This window comes from Corvus moneduloides, chromosome 26 (assembly GCF_009650955.1).
Source record: "Corvus moneduloides isolate bCorMon1 chromosome 26, bCorMon1.pri, whole genome shotgun sequence".
NCBI lineage: Eukaryota > Metazoa > Chordata > Aves > Passeriformes > Corvidae > Corvus > Corvus moneduloides.
The window spans coordinates 840100-862138 of record NC_045501.1 but is presented as its reverse complement, the minus strand read 5'-3'; the positions used below and the strand labels follow the sequence as shown (position 1 = coordinate 862138).

The following is a 22039-nucleotide window of genomic DNA, read 5'->3' as shown; positions in this document are numbered from 1 at the left end:
TACAAAATAGGAATTATTTATATTTTCCAAAAGAAAAAAAAAAACCAAAAAACAAAAAACCCAAAAAGAATTCCCAGCTATTGAAACATCTCTGCTGTAAGAAGTGACGGAATAGAAAGGAACAGGGCTGGCTCCAGACAGCCACACCAGGTACAAACAGTGTAAGAATCGTGGAGCAACTCAGGGACGTCGCACGCAGCCTTCAGCAACAACAAAATTCATCCTGGGGGGGGTGGGGGGGGTTGGGGTTATTTTTTTTTGTTAAAAAAAGAAGGAGGAAAGGGGAAATAAAGCAGGGGAAAATGCCAGAAACTTTTCCCACAATATTTCGAACAGAAACCGTCGGTGTCGCTCTCGGCGCGAGGGGTCTGCAGTCCTCTCCAAGCACAGCCCTCAGTGCTCCTCGCGCTCCGAGCTGAGATTTTATAGAAAAAGGGGGTTTTGAACCATTTTTTCTGTTTGCAGTGGACACACAAGTGCTAAAACAGAGCAAATTCATCTCCTTGCTGCGGGCAGAGGGGGCACACGCACGTCCAGCGCTCGGCTCGGCCGCAAGGACTCGCGGAACGTTTGCCATAAATACTCCTGGAGCTCCTGTAGGGGATTTCCTTCCCAAAACCTCGCTGGAACTTCTGCCTTCACTCCTCCCAAAGCGAGCAATGTCCTCCTGCCCCAGCATCCCACACACACAGAGCCCCGGGGCCGGGAATCCCGGGGGAACGGCGCCGGATCCCGAGCCTGGAGCCGGGTGCAAGGGAACACACAGACACAGGGAATCGCAGGAACAGCCCCAGAGCCCACCCTCCCCCCTTTTCCCAAAGTTTCTCGGTGCTGTTGGACAAAGTCTGGATGTCACACGGAGCAGCCTCTTCCCCCCAACAACAGAGTCCAAGCTCCACAGGTTTCGCCGGCTCCCCGGTGGTCAAGGGTTGGGCAGCAGCGGCAGCAGCAGCTGGGGCCGCTTCCAGAAAAGCTCGGGATGAGGGCGGGCGGGGTTTAGGATTGCTTCAGCCGCTTGCGGGGCGGGCCCAGGAACGGGCACTGCGCCGAGGCCAGCGAGCGATAGGCCTCGGCCACCAGGTGTGGGTGGGACACCACCATGGACTTCCAGCCCGACGTCTCCATCACGTCCGAGGCGTGGCTGCAACGCAGGGGAAAAACGGGATTAGGGACTGGGATAAGCGGGAACAGACCGGGATTGGGGACCAGGAGAACCAGGGAACAAACCGGGATTAGGGACCAGGAGAATGGGGAGAAAACCGGGATTAGGGACCAGGAGAATGGGGAGAAAACCGGGATTTAGGACTGGGATAATGGGGCAACAAACCGGGATTAGGGACTGGGATAACAGGGAACAAAGTGGGATCAGGGGCCGGGAAAACGGGAGCAGCCCTACAGGTCCTTCCCACAGGCCTGAGGAACTCGGGGGTTCCTCCTCCTGGAGCTCTGTCAGGTGTCTGAGGGGTTTGGCACCATTTTGGGCTTGGATTTAAGCAGGAAAAGCTCCAGCAGGCTCCAGGTGGGATGGCAGAACACGGAGCTCATCCCCCCGGCTCTCAGCACAGGAATGGTTTAAATCAATATAAAAAGCACTGGAAGAGCTGCACCGAGTGACAGAAATGTTCCATTTATTAAAGCTTGGCAGGGATTTTCCATCTGCTGCTGGATTCAGAGCTGGAATCAATCCCTCAGCATCAAATCATGGAACGCTTTGGGGTGGAAGGACCTTAAAGCTCACCCAGCTCCATGGGCAGGACAGCTCCCACTATCCCAGGCTGCTCCCAGCCTGGCCTGGAACACTTCCAGGATGATCCCAGCATCAGAATTCCCTGATCCTGTCTTGCCTGTAAGTTCTGGTCATCCCAGGAAACTCCAGAGCAGCTCCCAGGCCGTTCCCACTCTGGACAACCCCAGAGGACAAGGCTGAGCTGGATCTGGGGCAACGCCAGGTGTGGAATGTTGGATAAATCATGGATCACAGGGAGACAACCCAAAACCAACAGAGGAGAACCTTCTCTGCACAGCCAGCTCAGGAGCTGGGAACTGCTGCTAACAGGGAACGTTGAACAACAAATCCTGGAATCCTGGAGGCTGGGAAGGATCCTTGGGATCACCAAGTCCAACTGTGGTTTGTTTGGAGTGAGCAGTGAAAGAGGGAAGGGGAAGGGGAAGGGGAAGGGGAAGGGGAAAGGGAAAGGGAAGGGAAGGGCTGGTCCCTGCTGCAGTAATCACTCACTAATTAATGAAGTCCACGGCCTGGGTTTTGAGCTGGTCCGCGCTGTGCAGGTCAGCCAGGATCAGGATCTCGGCCGCGTTCTCCACGGACAGGTTACTGCACAGAGCATCCTCACACATCACCTTCAGCCTCTCCAGGGCATACTGGGGATAAAAACTGGGAATTACACCCGGAATTACACCTGGGCACTGCCCAGGGCACCCTCACCCATCACCTTCAGCCTTTCCAGGGCACATGGGGAACGAAAACTGGGAATTCCAGCAGGGAACACCTGAGGGGGATGGGAACCCTCCAGTTGTGCTCCTCCACTTCAGGAACAAACTCGGAGCAGCCCCTGGGTTTGCACCCCAGGAATGTTCTGTGCCCTGAGCTGGGATCAGTTGGTGGGACCTCTGCCACGGGATCAGCTCTGTCACTGTAAATTGATCGATCGATTGAGTCGGCTTTAGGTTCTCACAGAGATTTCCCCCATCATGACCGGATTTAAACGAGGAATTCCAGGTTGTGAACCCCATTTCCCCCTGAAGCCGGGCTGGTAACAGAGGCAGAGCACTCAGAGTTTGCCCTGCAAATTGAGAGGGCAAATCGAATTTCTTTGCTAATCCATCTCAATAAATAAAGCAGCTTCTTGGGGCAGCCATTAGTTTGGATAATTGCCTGTCAGTGCCTCCAAACGTAACAAATAAAGCCGGGCACTTCTCCTGCTGCAGATGGAATATTCTCCTCCATGTATCCATTTTTTAGTTCCATTTTTGCTACAAATAACTCATTTTTAATTGCACGGTTGGCCCAAAGTGGCCACGGAGGGCTCTCAGCAGCAGCATTGCCCCTTTCTCACTCTTTAATTCCACCTCAGCTCCCCACAGCCTCCTGCACTGGGAGCTCCTGGGCTGGGGGAGCTGAATTTTGGTTTGGTTTTGGGCTAATTACAGCTTTTTCCTAAGAGACGGGAGAGCTCAGAAGGAGCTGCTTCAGTCCCTTGGGTAAATACTGGCTGCTTTATGGGCTTGCACGGAGGAGTTTTTTATTCCTGCTTTTAACAGACACACAATGAGCTGCAAAGGGAAAGCAAAGCTGCGTTAAAAGGCAGGAAAGTCCAAATTAAAGCTCTCCCTGCCCTTCATGTGCTGCTCCTCCTGGAAGGAGGCTGGGAGCTCTCAGTCAATCCCTTTAAATATTGAATTAACGTGGCCATGGCTGTGCCCAGCCCCTGAGGCTCCCGGCTCTGAGTCCCACCTCGGTCCTGCCTGGAATGGGGCTTTTCCCCTCTCACCTTGGGATGGACACGAGGGGTCACAAAGGGTCACCCCCAGCCCCAGATCCCCTGGCCCAGCAGAATCCCAGGATTCCAGGAGCAGGGCAGAATCCCGGGATTCCAGAGACTGCACTGGGCTCTCAGTCCCAAGGGCAGGGCAGGGGGGGAATCCTGAACTGCAGAGCTATTCCAGGGATAAATCCAGGATTTGGGCTCCAGACTGGATCCTTCCCCAGCACTGAGTCACTTTTAAGGGAAAAAAGAAGAAAAAGGGAATAGTTTGGGTTGAAAATCAGGGATTTTCAGGGGTTAACAGGACCAGCAGAGCTCTCACTCCCATCCCTGGAGCTGCAAAGGGGAGGGGGCAGAGCCCCAGGGAATTCCAGCAGCTCCACAGGGAATTCCAGCAGCTCCCAGGAACAGCAGGGACTGGCACTGCAGCAGGAAAACCAACACCACTTCCCAGCCCTGCTTTGCAGAGCCTCAGGCTGACAGGAGGCAGAGCAGGAGGAGAACTGTTTGTCCAGACTCAGCGCTGCTCCGGAGATTTGGGAATAACCACATGGAAAAACATCCCTGCGTCCGCTCTGCGATTGTCTTCTCAGCCCAGCTCGGATCATGCTGAGCAGGCTCTTCTGGGAGCTCCAAAAATCCTTAAAAATGAGCAGCAGAGCAAAAATTCCTGATGGTTTAACAGGAAGATCTACAGCAGAGTCCTCTGGAAGCTTCAAAAATGCTTAAAAATGAGCAGAGGAGAAAGAAATTCCTGATGGATCTCCAGCTGTGCAGCTCCAGGTGTGCTCTCTGTCAATCTGATGGTCCAGGTGTTTTCCAGCACATCCAGGTTTCCCCAATCCAAGGAACCTGCCCATCCCAGGGCACCAGGAGCACCGTGAAAAGGAAATCCCAGGGCATTCCCAGCTTCCTCAGCATCCCTGAATCCCGAGTTTACCTTGTCAGCAGCTGCCAGCAGGTCATCAGCCATCTTGTCCAGGTTTGGGGCCTTCCCAGTGTAAATAAAACACATCATCTCCTTGAACACCTCGGGCTCCACATCGTTGATCTCCACCCGGTTCTGCAACGGGAAAATGGAGCCTTTTAGGGTCTGCCCAGAGGCTCAGGGGCTCCTTCTACCCCGAACCCCCTCAGTGGCAGAGGGAAATCAGTTACAAGGAGTTGAACTTGCAGAAAAAAAAGGGGGAAAAAAAGGAGGGGAAAGGAGGGGGGAAAGGAGGAGAGTAAAAGAAAAGATGTGGATGGAGTAAGAACAACTCCAAGTTGTATCCCACATTCTCTACTTCTCCCTGTTCCCTCCCAGCCTCTCCCCCAAGGGAACAAGGGGACAGTTGATCCCGGATCCCTCTTTTCCTCCTCCCTTCCGGAGCAGAGAGGTGCACCCCGTGGGAGAGGAGCAGTCCCAGGATTCACAGGAATCCTCGGAGCAGGGCATTCCCTGCTGGAGGAATTCCCCTCCCTCAGCTCTCACCTTTTTGCTCTCCTCCATCTCGTGCTCGAACATGGCGCTGAACACCGGGGACCGCGCTGGGAAGGGAACACAACACGTTGGGAATGCTGGAATCCTCTGGGAAGGGCTGGGTGCTGCCTCCCAGCACCTCAGCAGCTCCCAGCACCTCCCACCAGGCTCCTGCTGTCTCCTGTCCTGAATGGGATTCCCAGAGAAGCTGTGGCTGCCCCTGGGTCCCTGGCAGTGTCCAAGGCCAGGCTGGACGGGGCTTGGAGCAGCCTGGGACAGTGGGAGGTGTCCCTGCCCATGGCAGGGGTGGCACTGGGTGGGATTCAATCCCTTCCAACCTGAACCACTCCAGGATTCCATGAATTGGGCAGAGTTAAAGGTGATTTCTGGAACAGGCTGGATGGGCTGGTCCATAGCCAGGAGATGCACTTGGTACTGGGGGCTCCAGGAGAGAGACTCTGGATAAGGGCCAGGACACAGGGAATGGCTTCCCACTGCCAGAGGGCAGGGATGGATGGGATATTGGGAAGGAATTGTTCCCTGTGAGGGTGGGGAGGGGCTGGGATGGGATTCCCAGAGCAGCCGTGGAAGTGGCAGCGTCCCAGGCTGGACGGGGCTTGGAGCAGCCTGGGACCGTGGAAGGTGGCCCTGCCATGGATGAGCTCTAAGCTCCCTCCTTCCCATGCCATTCCCTCCGTGCCCCCCATCCCAGGGCTCGGGGCAGCACCCACCTGCCAGGATGGCCTTGTGGCCCTTGAACTCCTGGCCGGCCACGCAGAGGCAGCAGTCGGTGAAGCGCGAGTTCTCCCAGAGCCCGCCCAGCTCGTCGGCCAGGCGGCACTCGGGCACCTTCACCATGTTCATGGTGTTCTGGCCCGAGATGTTCACCGAGTCCTGCACCACGCTCACCTGGGGGCACAGGGGAACCTCAGACACAGCCTGGAGCAGCTCCTCGCCCTGCAGGACAGGGGAAGGGAGCGCAGGGCAAACCCCACAGCTCTCGGTTCAGGCACCGGGGGGGGGGAAAAATTCCCCACGTTTAAAGGGTCCTTTCCAGAGATCCCTGCACCAGGGTGTCCCTCCCGAATCCCAAATCCCACCAGCAGATTCCCTTCCCAGCCCCACACTGACAGCACGTCCATGCGATTCACGAGGTGCTGGCTGAAGGAAGTGGAACCGGATTTTCGCTCTTTCCGGATTTTTTCCAGACACCACACCTGACCCAGTTTCTCCTTCCATCAGCGCTGTGAAACCTCCCCAATCAATAATGCAACAGCCACCAATCCAGGGGAAGTGAGGGACACACAGAGCTCCCACAGCCCAGCACACACCCCACAGGGAACCCCTCAAGGCCCTCCTGCTTCTCCTTCTGTGAGAGTTCGGCGTTCTAAAATACATTAAACCCCACCTCAAGACTAAGTTAAACAAATCCCAGTTTATGTCAGATAATCAGGGAGGTCTGGAGGAGGCAGATTCCCAATCCCTGCTCTGAAGGTGAGGAATCTCCTCCAGAAGGGCCTCGTTAGGAGCCTGTGCAGCACCAACCCCGTGGTTAAAACCAGGCAAATCACAGCTGCAGCAGAGGCCAATTAGCAAAGCTCTGTGATTAATTGTGCCCTGCTGGAATCAGGAATAGAGGAGGTAACTGACAGGGAAGCAGAGGTGAGGCCGTTCCCTGAATTTGCTGTCCAGCCCCAGTTAAGTTTCAGTTCTGTTCATGACCAGTGGCCAAGGGAGAGCAAGGACAGCAAGGGAAGCTCCACAGGGTGGGGAAGGAGAAGGGAAGCAGGAAGTGAGAGAGGAGAGAAAGAAAAAGGAAAGGAAAAAGGAGAGGAGAAGGATCCAGCCTTGGGTGCCAAACCAGGTAAGGATTTGTTTCTGCCATGCCTGACTCTGTCCTTTCTCCTCCCATTTTGTGTTCAAGGAAGGGCTCCTTCCACCCCTAAGAATTTCTGCTGCTGATTAAACATCCTTGAGATGTTTGTTCATTTAAACGTGCATGATTACGATGGCCAAAACCTGAAAAAACCACCCCAAAAACAAACCAAAAATCCCAGCTGTCAAAGGACTTTGAAGCCCTTCTTTTACTCCTGAAAGAAAACACAGCACAAGAAAAGACTCCGAGAAAAAAAAACAGTGCAGGAGATGCAAGGAGAGAACAACTTGTTCTGCTCTCTTCTGGCAAAAAACAGCTCCAGGAGGGGGTTTGCAGTTAAAAAGACAATGGGAGTGAGGCAGAAGAAGCTCTGAAGACACTAAATTAGAGTTTCTGTTTGCTCATTAAGGTTTTTCAACTTAAATCTCTGGGTTTGGAAATAACTGGCTGCATCTCTGCCTGGAATAGCACAAGTGAAATAATAATGATGTAGAAAAACACAAACACAATGACCAGAAAATGGTGATTACTGTACAATCTCCCCTTTTTTCACTTTTTTTTCTTTTTTTGGCTGTACAGACAGATTGAAGAAAATAAAGAGAAGCTCTCCTTTATTCAGCAGGCAAGTCAAGGCAGGGCAGTTCCCCCTGCAGATCCAGGGGTGTGATTATCCCAAGTGAGCCCCAAATCAAGGAGCACAAAGAGATGGATGGGAACACCAAAGCACCGGTGAAATGATCATCAAACCTGCCTCATTCCCATCGTCATTCCAGGGAAAAGCCGAGCAGAAAGCAGCCAAAAAGCAAAGGGATGAATCATGCGGGGAGAGAGGCACACACAGAGCAGTGAAATCCCGGGGTCACAGAACATCCAGCAGCGCTCCCGACCCCGTAAAAGCCGGGGTGAGGGAAGGGTCAGCCGTGCCTGGGGCTGCTGGGAGCAGGGCTTACCTCACAGAACAGCGTGAGCTTGTCATCCGGCAGGAGCCCGTTGGCCTCATCCAGCAGGAAATCTCTCCTGATGAACTTCTTGAAGCCCCAGTCCTTGCCTTGCACGAAGCGATAGGCGCGCTGGCTCTCTGCAGGATAGGCCTGGCTTAACCCGGGCCAGGGCCAACCCAAACCCTGGTCCAGCTCATCCCCAGAGGGGTTTCACCCACCCAGAGGGGTCTCACTCACCCATGGCCTTGGTCTCCTCTCCCTTGGCGTTGAGGATGGAGAACTTGAACTTGGCCCTGACCTCGCTCTTGGGGCAGCTCACCAGCAGCAGGTACAGGGACAGGTAATCCTTGCTCTCCTCGTCCAGGCCCTTGGGGTTCACACGCAAACACCTGGAAAAGGGGGGATTGGGAATGTCAGCAGCAGGGCCTGGCAGCTCAGGGATCCTTTAAAGGAAGGGCACTGTGGAATTTTCGTGTTTGCACAGGAAAGGAGGGCTGAGAACAACCCCTGATAACAAGAGCCCCAGAGAAGCACAGAGGGGTGAGAGGAGCAGAGCTGGGCTACAGCTGATCCCCACACTGAGAAAAACACCCAGGAATTATGGGCAACCCAACAAATCCACAGGGAGATGGGCAGGGAGAACGGCTGGGACCACTGAAAAGCCCCCTGGATATCAATCCTCACAAAAGGAAAGTGGAAGAAATAAAATGGAGGGAATGGATTTGAGGAAGTGCAACAAATGCAGAGAGAAATGGTTGATAAAATTCCACAGGAGGCAACTGCAGGGAACAAGGGATTGCTGGAGGCCGGTGGTTCCTAAAAAAAAAATAAAATACCAGGGCTAAAAGGAAAAACTCCTCCTGTGTGAAGAAAAGGCAGGAAGAGGCTCTTCCGTGACCTGAAACTTGACACAGAATCTACCAAGAACAAAAAGCAGACAGATAATGAACAGCTCCCACACACAGCGACCAAAACGCACAGATCCAGATGTTCCAGGGAGAGCCGAGCGCAGAGGGGACAAAGGTGACTCAGGAACAAAAGGCAGGCGAGGAAAGCACAGCTCTGCCACCCAAAGGAGGGAACACACACTGTATCCCATGGATACAGCTCTTCCAGGGGCTGCTTCCCCACAGCTTGTACCGAAAAGCCAAGTTCTGAACCACTCAGCCTCGGGATAAAATCAGGAATCAGAGTCCATGGATGCACCAGAGCAGACACAGGCTCTGAGCAAAGTCCACCATGAGCTACTGGAAATGACCGGAGGACTCAGGGAAGATAAGGAAGGGTTAGAGGAAAGGAAAAAGCCCCAAATGAGGTCATCCTGAAGAGGGAGCAGCTCCTGGGCAGGAGCAGGGACAGGATATTGGTCTTCCCTCATCCCTGTGCTCTTCCCGGCCACAAGAAGCTGCCATTCACAGAAAGGGAATTCACAGCAGGAAAAATTCACTTTTGAACCCCATGGAGTAGGAGGGGCTGAACTGGGAGGGTGAAATGGGCTGTGCACCCTCACGGCCTCACCTGGACTTGTCCCACAAATGTTTTTAGGATAAATATTGGTTTGTGTGCAAACACTGCTGAGGCATCAGGGCTTTCATGGGCAGGATTACGATGTTTTTATGGATTCCCTCTGTCACAGCCCCCAAACTCCACCCCAGCTGGGCTGAACCCTCTCCCTGGGTCTCACCACTTGAGTTTGTCGTTGGCTCCAGAGGAAAAGGTCGAGCTCTTGATGACCTCCCCCATCTCCTCCCGGCAGAAGCTGAAGTTGTTGATGGTCCACATGTAGGAGAACTTCACCACCTTGATCTGCAAGGAGAGAGCAGCAGCTTTAGGCTCAGCCCAGAGGGACAAAGGGCGGCTCTGAGAGAGGGGCCGGGAACGGGAACCGGGGCACGGCGGCCGCTGCCGGCGCCTCCTCCTGCGGTGCCCGGCACGGGGAGCAGCGGCTGCTGCCGGGAGACAGCCACGGGGGGCTGGGGTAAGGGCGGTGTAAGGGCAGTGTAACTGGTGTGTAATGGCTGTGTGTAACTGGTGTGTAACAGCTGTGTGTAACGGCTGTGTAACTGGTGTGTGTAACTGCTGTGTAATGGCTGTGTGTAACGGCTGTGTAACTGGTGTGTGTAACTGGTGTGTAATGGCTGTGTGTAACGGCTGTGTAACAGCTGTGTGTAACGGCTGTGTAATGGCTGTGTGTAACTGCTGTGTAATGGCTGTGTGTAACGGCTGTGTAACTGGTGTGTGTAACGGCTGTGTAATGGCTGTGTGTAACGGCTGTGTAACTGGTGTGTGTAACTGCTGTGTAATGGCTGTGTGTAACGGCTGTGTAACTGCTGTGTGTAACTGGTGTGTAACGGCTGTGTGTAACTGGTGTGTAACTGCTGTGCAACTGGTGTGTAATGGCTGTGTGTAACGGCTGTGTAACTGGTATGTAACAGCTGTGTAACTGGTGTGTAATGGCTGTGTGTAACTGGTGTGTAATGGCTGTGTGTAACTGCTGTGTAACTGGTGTGTAATGGCTGTGTGTAACTGCTGTGTAACGGCTGCGTGTAACGGCTGTGTGTAACTGGTGTGTGTAACTGGTGTGTAATGGCTGTGTGTAACTGCTGTGTAACTGGTGTGTAATGGCTGTGTGTAACTGCTGTGTAACTGGTGTGTAACTGCTGTGTGTAACTGGTGTCTAACAGCTGTGTAACTGGTGTGTAACTGCTGTGTGTAACTGGTGTGTAATGGCTGTGTGTAACTGCTGTGTAACTGGTGTGCAATGGCTGTGTGTAACGGCTGTGTAACTGCTGTGTGTAACTGCTGTGTGTAACTGGTGTGTGTAACTGGTGTGTAACGGCTGTGTGTAACGGCTGTGTAACTGCAATGATTGCTGTGTGTAACGGCTGTGTAACTGGTGTGTAACTGCTGTGTAATGGCAGTGTAACAGCTGTGTAACTGCTGTGTATAACGGCTCTGTGTGTAACTGCTGTGTAACTGCAGTGTAACTGCTGTGTGTAACGGCAGCGTGTAACAGCTGTGTAACTGCAGTGTGTAACAGCTCTGTGTGTAACTGCTGTGTAACTGCATTGTAACTGCAGTGATTGCTGTGTGTAACGGCTCTGTGTGTAACTGCCCTGTGTGTAACTGCAGTGTAACAGCCCTGTGTGTAACTGTTGCAATTGCTGTGTGTAACTGCAGTGTGTACCTCCTCTGTGTAACTGCAGCATGTGATTCCTGTGTGTAACTGCCCTGTGTGTAACTGCGGTGATTCCTGTGTGTAACTGCGGTGATTCCTCTGTGTAACTGCCCTGTGTGTAACTGCGGTGATTCCTCTGTGTAACTGCAGTGATTCCTGTGTGTAACTGCAGTGATTCCTGTGTGTAACTGCCCTGTGTGTACAACTGCTCCGTGTGTAACTCCCCTGTGTGTAACTGCAGTGTGTAACTCCTATGTGTAACTCCCCTGTGTGTAACCGCACACCCACCAGGCTCCAGACCCATCCCGGATCCCCAGTTCCCGGGAGCTCAGCCCTGCCCAGGCGAGCTGACCTGTGTGTAGCACCAGCTCTCGGCCACGGGCCCACTGGACATCTCTGCCGGAGGGGGGGGACTCGGCACCCTGGACATCGCCAGCTTGGAATCGGGCAGAGGGCACAGGCAGCGCGGAAACGGAGCTCAGCTGCACCTGGGGGGCACAGAGAGACACAAACCATCCAAACAACCAGCACGGAAATGGGGCCACAGGGACACAAACCACCAGAACTGAGGCCAAATCAAACCAGCTTGAGCAGTTCCACGTCACAGGACACAAAGCTCCTCTCTCCTCTCCAAGCACCCCCAAAACGTGCTGTGGCACTGAAACGTTTCCAGGAACACAACCCAGCCTGAGAGCCGGGGCTGGAGCCCAGGGCTGAGGGGGCTGGCAGAGGGGAGAGGCCGGGCTCAGCCTTCTGCTCCCGGCTTTGTGTCCCGCAGCAGCGCGCGCTCGGCTGCCACACGGATTCCTGCGAGCGGGAGCAGCGGCCAGGACGAGGAGGGAGGGCTTTGGGATCGGCCACCTGTCTGCACGCTGAGCAACAAGATGGTCAGGGATGGAAAGGCTTCAGCAGGAGAAAACGCAGGGAATGAATAAATTAACCATGAGAGCCGGCCGTGAAATTGGATTTTGTTGGTAGTACTGTTAAAATTGCAGTAAATTTTAGTGATTTCGTTCTTGACTAACACCTTTTCACTCACTGCCACAACAAGGTATTCTGATCTCTTAGAAATAATAGAAAAAATGTGACTTTTATTTAAGAAGTGTTAAAGGGGTGGATTGGGGAAAAAAAAAAAAAAAAGACATAAAAATAATTTAAAATAACTTTGAAATCCTCTGAAACAGCGACTCCGTGGCCCCTCCATACATCCTTGGCCAAAAGGTGGGAATGAAACCTCCAGCCACAAACACCTCCTTGTCTTCTCCCTAACTCTCCATTATCGGGAAAACGCTCCCAGCCTGGGATGTCCCAGCGTTCTGCCGGTGCTCTGCGGGGCAGGTGAATACAGAGAGCTGTGCAACTCCTCGGGGAGGCACCAAATCCCTGTCCCAGGTGCCATCCCCGGGACCGGGAGCGCTGCAGCAGCTTGGGAGGGGACAGGCAGGGAACATCCATCCCAGAAATTCCCCGGGAGGAAAAACCGGAGCTGGTCCTGCCCAGCAGGCAAAGGCACAGGGGAGGCCCAGCAAAGGTCACTGAGATCCATCCTGCCACCTCCAAGTGCTGAATCACTGCTCTGGCACGGCCCAGAATTCCATGGATTGGAGAGGCTGAGCCCAGGTGAAGGGAAATCCCTGTCCGCTCAGGACACTTCAGGTGTCACCAGGTGTCACCTCGCCAGCAGTGCTGGCACCTCTGCACTGGAGCTGGATGGAAAAGCACCGCGGGCACAGAGGTTTGAGGGAAGTATTTGGGAAATAATTCAGATTAGGAGAGGCAGGGACACACGTGGAGGCACGGGCAGAAATATCAAAACACAGGAAACAAAACAGAAAATATTATTGTACGGCCCCCTGTGTACAGGGTGAGAGTTTGTTACTCCTCTGCTATAAATAACAAACTCCTGGCTCTGGACAGAGTTAAATTACAGCTGAAAACAGAGCAATTCTCACCCCATTCCCAAGCACTTCCAGATGAAGACATCTGATCCAAGGGGCAGAGCCAAAGCAGCTCTGGGGAAGCACAGGAAGTGTTCCCTTGTCACCCTGTCCTGCCAAAATCCCCTCCTGATTTCACAGCTCAGCTCCACCTTCCCCAGCAGGGAAACCTCCCCGGGAGAGCTGAGACCTCACCTGCCAGCGGTGGGCACAGAAACTCAACAAGGAATCCTAGAACAGACCCCAAAACGACTGGACTTTTGCCCAAAAATCTCTCATTTTCTGCTTCTCACGATAAACCAACTCCCTGCTAAGAAACCCAGCAGAAATTCCCGGGTATATTCATTTTCAGCCAGGTTTATTCACGGAAAGGTAACCTAGGGGAGGCTGGAAAGGAAGGAGATTTTTAATTAAGAGTTTCAAAAGCTGAGTGGGCGCTCCTGGGGCCAGCAAAGTATCAAAGAGTGCCCGGGAACAGCCCAGAGCAGGGGGAGAAGGAGCAGGACGGGATAATTGGAGCAGGAAAACAAGGAAAAGCTCATTTATCTCCCTGCATCCTTCAAAGCCGTGGGAAGGACAGCGGAAGGTTGGGTTTGGAAAGGGAAAGAGGGGAAAAGGGCAAGGAATGAAAGAGCAGAGCTGCAGGGATGGGATGGGGCAAGGGAGGAAGAATGACCCCACGGAGCTGGGAATGACCCCACAGAACTGGGAATGACCCCACGGAGCTGGGAATGACCCCACGGAGCTGGGAATGACCCCACAGAACTGGGAATGACCCCACGGAGCCGGGAGTGACCCCACGGAACCAGGAGTGACCCCAGCGAGTTCCAGCCTTCAGTGCTGAGGGAAAGGACTGGAAAATCCCCACAGCCAGAGCAGGGATAACGGGAATGAGCTGGAACCACGAATGCCAGGCCAAAGGAACTCATGTGGGAGAGAGCAGCAGGGATAACCTGGATTCCTTAAAATCCAGATTTCAAATGATTACTCCAAGAGCTGAGTCCCTGTTTCCTCCTCATTCCCAGGCTATGGATCAGCCCTGATCCGGAAAACTCAGTAGGAACAAACTCCTGCTTGCAGCCCATCGCACCAGGAATGCTTTTCCAGGCAGGAAGAGCGCTTCATCTCCAACGTGACTTTGTTCAGTCTTTTCCCTGCCCTTATGAGACACCAGCACGAGGAGGAGGAAGGAGAAGGGAACCAGATTCCAACCAACTTCCCCCTCCAGCCTTCTTCCAACTCCTCGGCTGTGTTTCCATACAAGATATCACACAGATTTTGATAAGGTGTGATGGGTCTGCTGGCATAATTTAATAATTTTACATTAACATCAAAAAATCACATTAATCACACTCTGAAAATAATTATTATGGCCTTCCCCTACATCCATATTTGAATATCCCAACTGTCCAAGACCAGGATTATTGGATTAATAAGACAAAGAGCAAAGAAAAGATTGTAGTGGCTGAGACATTCTGTATTTAATATGTTTTTAATCAATAGGAATAAAAGCCTGGGCCAGAGGCACTGGATGCCTGTTCCTATTGGTGCCACCTCCAGAGCCGGGCAGCAAAGCGCTGCCTTCTCCCTGCTTTGGGATTAATGCTCTAATTCGAGTTGTAAATGAAAAAATAAATCAACCCTAAATCACACAGGCTGTAAATATTTACTGCTGAGGAACACTGGGACTCTTAGGCCAGGTTTGGGGAGGTTGGCACCAACCTAAAGCCAGGAGTACTCCCAGGATACACCTGCAGTGCTGGAGATCTGCTGGTTAAAATTCCACAATATCCATTGCAAACCCCAGTGACTTCCCTGGGATGTTCCTGGCTGGAAGCTGAGGTCAGGAGGGGCAGACCCCGGGCATTCTCCAACCTTGTGCACTCCAGGAGTGGGAACGGCCCCAGAGAGGAAATCCTGGGACATTTGTACCTCTAGTGCAGCAAAAACCCTTCTGGGAATTCCAGAGTGCCCACAGAGCTTCTGAGAATCCACCCCAGTGAAATGGGGGGGTCTGAGCACAACCTGGGGCAAAACCACCGCCACCAACAACAGAACCTAATCTATTTCCAGATCAGTTCTTGGGCACCAGCAGTTCCTCTGCCTCCTCGGGGGTACAAACACTTCAACCCCACAGCAGCTTCCTGCCCCAGCAGGTGTTTCTGCACGTGGCCACGCGTTTTTATTTCAGGGCTCTCAACTCCAGGCACAAGCACTTCACAGCAGCAGCTGCTGGACTGAGTACCCAGGAGCAGCACTCTCGATAAAAGGGTTTCGGCCGTTTTTGTTTGTTTATTTCGGGGGTTCTCCATTTTCTGACAGGTTTTTGCTGTATTTCCTCTCTGTAGCGAGCAGCAAACCCCAGCAGAGCGAGGCTGGAGGAATCAGCAAGATCTTACATAATCCTCCACCCGTGCAGCAAATCCAGCCGGAGCCGGGCGGGGAGCAGGGATCCGACAGAATTCCCATGGAGATTTCCACGCATGGAGCTCCCAGCACCATCCACAACACAGCAACAGCTCCTGCCTGCACGGGGAGCGGGAGCATTCCCAGCTCCCTGCCCGATCTGGCAGGGATAAAGCTCGGGAGAGGATGATCCCGAGTTTCCAGGTGCCCAGCGAGGCAGGAAGGAGCAGCGAACCCCACAGGGAAATGCTGGGCACGAGGGGTGCCAGGAGCGAGGCTGGGAAGTGCCCGTCACTGGAGCCTGGGGTGGTGTCCAGAAAAATCCCACTGGGAATAAGCTCAGCTCCCAGTCCCTGCCCAAGAGAGGCTCAGCTGCACTCCCGGATTAACCCCAGAGCTCCCCCCACACCGCCCCAGCGGAAACTGGGACAGGAGCTGCTCGGTTAACTGGGTTTAACATTTATCAGGGATATCGGCAGGGCTGGAGCCTCCTCCGCCGGAAAACAGCACGAAATTGGAATTATGGTGGCACAGAAACAATGGGGTTTTTTAAGCACCTCAGGGTGGGCTGGGGAGGCAGTGATGCCCTCACTTTAACCCCTCTCCCTGACCTGTATTTGTGCCCAAATCCCAGAGGTTTTGGGGAGAAAAGGAGTAGTTTTCTAACAGTAACTCCACTCCAGTAAATCAGGCTGTCAAATCTGGGAGCAGTTTCCATTTGATGGGCACAGTTTTGTGTTACTGTCCTCTGCTGATGCAGTGACAGGATGACACCCTGCAAGCACTTCTGTCTTGAGCTCAATCCCACCCGTAACGAAGTACCAAAAAGGGGGGAAAAAAAAAATCTGTTTTTGCTTCAGGTCACAACAAAACAAAGGACAAAATGACACCAAATCGTTCTGGGCAGCTGTTCGGAAAATGTCACTGAAAGAGGAATCAGGTGGATGTTTTACTTAAATAATTTAGGGTATAGAGTTCTGTTTTATAAAGCATAAATATGTGTCATTCTCCAGACTCTCACAGGGCTTCACAACAAGCCACCACTTAGAGGTCCAAAGGGAAAGGGAAGAAAAAGAGGAAATCAGGGAAAAGTGATTCTTTTCCTTATGTCAGGACGATGCTCTAGAACCACAATACAAACACGTTTATCAACGCTGAGTTAGAACTGACACCAAATCTCATCACACCTGAGATTTTCCTGCCCCTCTAAGAACTCCTGTCAGACCCAGACAATTCCATTTCCCACTCCAGGCACTCTGTTCTCCCTTTAGAACACCAGGAATCCAGGCGATGCTTGCAGCAGCACCAGCACCGCTCCAGGATGGCCCCAGTTCCCGGGAAAGGGAATTATTTCCCTTTCCACACTGCAGGATGATGCACCATTTCCTTCAAACAGCACCACAGGCCCGACACTCGCCTGGGGAACGGCGATCCCGGATCTGATTCCCACCGAGCCCAAGTTCCCTCCTGCTTCGGGAATGTGCTCCGCGGTCCCGGCCAGGCCACAACCTGTCACCCCTCACCGCCTGATGCTGCTCCTCATCCCAGCGCTCCCACTCCGGCCCCCCTTCCCTTTCTCCCACTCCTGTTTCCTCACCCGGCTCCAGGCACCCCACAGCCCCTCTCCCCCAGCCCGGTGATCTCCAGGAACCGCCGCTCCAGGTTTTTCCCCAACTTTTCCCCGCCGCCCCCCTCCTCGTCCCTCAGGCCCTGCGCTCTTTCCGCCCCCCCCCCAACTCCTTCCCCTCCGCTCTCACCTCGCGGCCCGAGGAGCGGCCCCGCCGGCGGTGCGGCGCTGCTGGGAGGCCGGAGGGAGGCGGGGAGCGCTGCCCGGGCAGGTGCGGTGTGTGGGGACGGCCCCCGGACCCCGCAGCCCCCTCAGGAGACCACCACCAGCTCGGGATCACTATTTGGCAGCATGTCCTCCCGGGCCGGTCTCCGCCGAGCGCGACCGGGGGATCACTATTACGCAGGTGCCCGCAGCAGCTCAGCGCGCATGCGCGGGACGCCGAGGGGGGGCCGGGATATGGCGCTGCCCAGCGCTCCCCTCACGGCCGCGCACGCGCAGCGCCGGCCCGACGCCGCCGGCCACGCCCACCGCTCTCTATGGCCGCGCCCCGTCGCGCGAGACCTCTCCCCCTCCGCGAGCACGCGCGGCCGGGCCGGCTCCCGCGCATGCGCTGTGTCCGGAGGATCTCGTTGTGGGAGGTCCCGTCCCTGCTGCGGTTTCACCAGTAGATCACTTTATGGCAGGCGTGCCGGAGCGGCCCTGCCCCTCCTCGGCCCCGCTAATGAATCCTCGTTTGGCAGCGCCGCCGAGCGTGCGCTGTGTCCCCCGCTGTCGCTGTTTGGCACTGGGCTTCTGCTGTCGCAGTGCCGTTCCACCGCGGGGCAGGCGCGGCCGGCTCTGTCGCTGCCCACATGTCTGACAGAGAGCCCTGCCCCACACGCCCCTCGCAGGCGGCATCGCCTTCCCCCCGTCCCCGGAGAGCTTTCCAGGTGTGCCATCACCCTTTTCCCCATGGCTCTGTGAGGGACTGGCTGCTTTAGGGAATGGCGGGAACCATCGCCCCTCATGGCTCCGTGAGGGGAAACCTGCCTAAGGGAATGGCGGGAACCATCGCCCCTCATGGCTCCGTGAGGAGACACCTGCCTAAGGGAATGGCGGGAACCATCGCCCCTCATGGCTCCGTGAGGGGAAACCTGCCTAAGGGAATGGCGGGAACCATCGCCCCTCATGGCTCCGTGAGGGGACACCTGCCCGAGGGAATGGCGGGAACCATCTCCCCCTTCCCTCATGGCTCCGTGAGGGGACACCTGCCTGAGGGAATGGTGGGAACCATCTCCCCCTTCCCTCATGGCTCCGTGAGGGGACACCTGCCTGAGGGAATGGTGGGAACCATCTCCCCCTTCCCTCATGGCTCCATGAGGGGAAACCTGCCTAAAGGAATGGCGGGAACCATCGCCCCTCATGGCTCCATGAGGGGAAACCTGCCCGAGGGAATGGCGGGAACCATCTCCCCCTTCCCTCATGGCTCCATGAGGGGAAACCTGCCTAAAGGAATGGCGGGAACCATCGCCCCTCATGGCTCCATGAGGGGAAACCTGCCCGAGGGAATGGCGGGAACCATCTCCCCTTCCCTCATGGCTCCATGAGGGGACACCTGCCCGAGGTGCCATCTCCTCTTCTCTCACGGCTCCGTGAGGGGACACCTGCCCGAGGGAATGCCGGGAACCATCGTCCCTTCCCTCACGGCTCCATGAGGGGACACCTGCCTGAGGGAATGGCGGGAACCATTTCCCCTCATAGCTCCATGAGGGGACACCTGCCCGGGGGAATGGTGGGAACCATTTCCCCTCATGGCTCCGTGAGGGGACACCTGCCTGGGGGAATGGCAGGAACCATCTCCTCTTCTCTCACAGCTCCGTGAGGGGACACCTACCTGAGGGAATGGCGGGAACTATCGTCCCTCATGGCTCCGTGAGGGGAAACCTGCCCGAGGGAACGGCAGGTGCCATCTCCCCTTCCCTCATGGCTCCGTGAGGGACTGGCTGCCCGAGGGAATGGCGGGAACCATCGCCCCTCATGGCTCCATGAGGGGACACCTGCCCGAGGTGCCATCTCCTCTTCCCTCACAGCTCCGTGAGGGACTGGCTGCCTGAGGGAATGGCGGGAACCATCGCCCCTCATGGCTCCGTGAGGGGACACCTGCCCGAGGGAATGGTGGGTGCTGTCTCCCCTCACCGATCCGTGAGGAAGTGATACCGAAATCCTGCAAAAACGCCACGAAAAATAAGACTCCGCCCATCTTTCAGTGCTATCGAGTCAGGCGTTGCTTTATTCTTGGCCCAGGCTTCTGTGTGACTGACAAAGTTCCTCTACACTGACACTGATATAAAACTTTCTCACTTACTTGTACGTTTTCAGCAAACAAAGTAATTAATGTACATTGGTATGGCTCTTCTTGCTACTTTGTAGTGATTTGTAACCAGTGAAACAAAAGTTTCATTATTACAAGTCCTTAATTACCTCAAGGTTTGTAGAGCAGCTTATCCAGAGCGAGCCTTTCCCTCCTACCACTTCCAGCCTCACGGTGAATTAATTCAATTACACACAAAGCACCCGATAACTGGATTACCCAGGTTCTGTAACACAGCCACGCTTATTGAAATGGGAAATGCTAAATATTTTTGTCTCCTCTCCCCTTCTCCCAGGTGAAAATCGCTCCTCCTGGCCAGGGGCTGCCACCTCAACCCATGGTTGGCTCCTGGATTATCGGGAATGTTCTCTGCAGTGTCCCAGGTTTTCCTGGCAAGTGTCGCCTCCAAGTCCTGAGCAATCATTGGACCCTGCTGCATTCCTTTGTTTCCCCAAGTGCTGCCCGTGGTGACAGAGCAGCAGGTGATGCTGCACTGATGAAGAAATGGCTCTGTGAGGTACAGGATTGGTGTTCACATTCCCGTGCTGGCCACACGTTTCTCCTAGAAACCTCTTTTCATCCCCTTTCCATTCCCATTTTACATTCCCACCTAAGCTGTGGATTTTTAGTGATGGATTTCTTCTCTCAGAGCTGAAGTACGGGAGGAGATTACAGCACCAGTTTCACAGACAACAAAGAGATTCCCCCCTCCTCCCTGGCAGCCTCTCTGAAAGCAGAACAAACAGAAATTCTCCTTTAATCCAGTGCTGGCCAAGTGTCACTCTGCAGCGGGGAAGTCAAGTTCTTTTGCAGGTTCTCCTGATCAAAACCCTCTTGTTCCCAGGAAGTGGAAAATTAAATTTGGCACCTGTGGAAACGGAGGTGGAATTTCACCTCTCCTCCCTTTGCAGAAGTTATTTAGGCTGGGTTCTGTCCTCCTTGGTGGCTGGGAGAATTATTGTCACTTCTTTGTGTCTGGGACACCATTCTGTGATAAATAAACAATTGCAGGTGCTTGAGCCTTGGAAATTCGGGTGGGGATTTGGATGTGTGTGAAGTGAGAGCTCTGAATTCCCAGCTTTGGGGACAATTCCCACCTGGGTGGCACCAGACAGGTGGCATTTCCCTGTGACAAGAGGCACTAAATGCTGCGGTACCCACAGGTTTGGAGGTGTCACCCCTCTCCGTTTGATTTCCAGGGGAAGCTGATTAAAGTGATGGCTCTGAGAGGAGCTGTGTGCAAGAATTTTAACTAGCTGCTGCTTTTTAATATTCACTTCCTCTTTGGGTTTAATTATTTTGTTCCTGCGTTTTCTCTTTCAATTTACTAAAACTCCAGAAATGTAATTAGGGAGAGGCTGAGCTGCAGAGAGCTGCCAGCGTTTCTCCAGCGTGATTAAATGGAGCAGCCCTGCCTCCAGCGAGGGGCTGCAGGACAGGATTCCAATCATTATCCCCCTGTTATCCCGGAAAGGATCTGCAGCACGTCGGGATCAGAGTTATTGAGAATGCAGCACTAATTAAACTCTCCTATCAGGAGAGGATGAAAACACAGTTATTTCATTATTTCCTGGATTTGCCATCTCTGTTACCAACCCAAACAAACCCGCTCCAAACAAAGCCCAGCTCAATCACGGGGGAGACTTAATGAGGCTTTAATTTGTGCAGCACTCACAGGACCAGCGCAAGGTGCTGCCTCCCCTCTGCCTGTGCCAGGGGCACCTGTGGAGCCCATTTCCCACGTGGAGAGCGCCAGGGGTGCTGCGGTGCCGCTACAGACTGACGGAATCGCTGCTGGGTTTGAGGACAGGGTTTGTTTGTTTGAAATTTAAGTCATTACGGAACGTGGATATCACGGGCTTTGATGGTTTCGTTGTTAAATGGTAATTTTTTGGCTACAGCCAATTAAAAATCCATTATCTCCCGCTCGTGCTGGGGTGTTTCCAGCCCTTGCAGATGTCCCGCTCCTGCCCAGCCCAGCGCAGCTCCTCTGGATGTTTTATCTTGCCACAGCAGCCCCGGCTCTGTCACCTCGGCGCGCCCCGGGGGCTGCTCGGTGCCCACACGGGCTCTCAGGACAGGCAGAGCTGCTGGATCCCGGAATCCCTGAACCATGGAAGGCCGGGCATCCTGCAGGGAAAGGGGACGGAGAGCCTGGATGCTGCAGCCCTTCCGTGGAACAGCACACACGGAGCGAGAGGCTGAGCCCAGCAGTGCCCCCTTCCCCGCACTGTGAATTAATGAGGGTGGGGTAGGAGGGGAAATATTCCCACCTTCGGGAAGTCTTAGAGTGGAGAGAGGCCAAGCAGCTTATTTACACGGATAGATAAAATACATGTGTCTGTTACAGAAATAAATAAAAGATTGATGTCTTTTAAATGTGGGATAAAAGGGTTGGGAAATTGGTGGCTTCCAGGTTCGAGGCAGGAATCCAGAGCGTTACAGGAATTAGGTGGGTGTTCCTTGAGGGGGGTTTTCCTTCCCTGTGAGGGTCTGGAGGGGCTGGGATGGAATTCCCAGAGAAGCTGTGGCTGCCCCCGGAGCCCCGGGAGTGTCCCAGGCCAGGCTGGACAGGGCTTGGAGCAGCCTGGGACAGTGGGAGTGGATGAGGAGCTTTGAGGTCCTCCCAACCCAAAACCACTCTTGAATCCTTTGATGCTCTCATGCAGATCCCAAACCCTGAAAATTCCTGCTGCTGTGGTAGGACAGCTCCCTTTTAAACCATTCCGAGTTCACTGCTCTGCACATTTCCCACCCGAATCCCCTTCCCTGACTCCAAAACACCTCAAGCAACCTCCACTCAGTCCTTGCTGCTA

At 54.2% G+C, this 22039-nt stretch overlaps 1 protein-coding gene across 1 annotated transcript; it reads right to left on the bottom strand.

Annotated features, from left to right (window-relative positions):
• SPOP (speckle type BTB/POZ protein) lies at positions 1-17278 on the bottom strand. The gene is made up of 10 exons (XM_032091601.1): positions 17061-17278; positions 11313-11448; positions 9467-9588; positions 8020-8171; positions 7792-7919; positions 5697-5874; positions 4978-5033; positions 4444-4566; positions 2237-2379; positions 1-1141 (listed from the first exon to the last, which is right to left on the bottom strand). The coding sequence occupies exons 2-10, from the start codon at positions 11388-11390 to the stop codon at positions 997-999; spliced, it is 1125 nt and encodes a 374-aa protein (XP_031947492.1). The 5' UTR covers positions 11391-11448; positions 17061-17278; the 3' UTR covers positions 1-996.
• Between the last annotated feature and the right edge of the window lie 4761 nt (positions 17279-22039).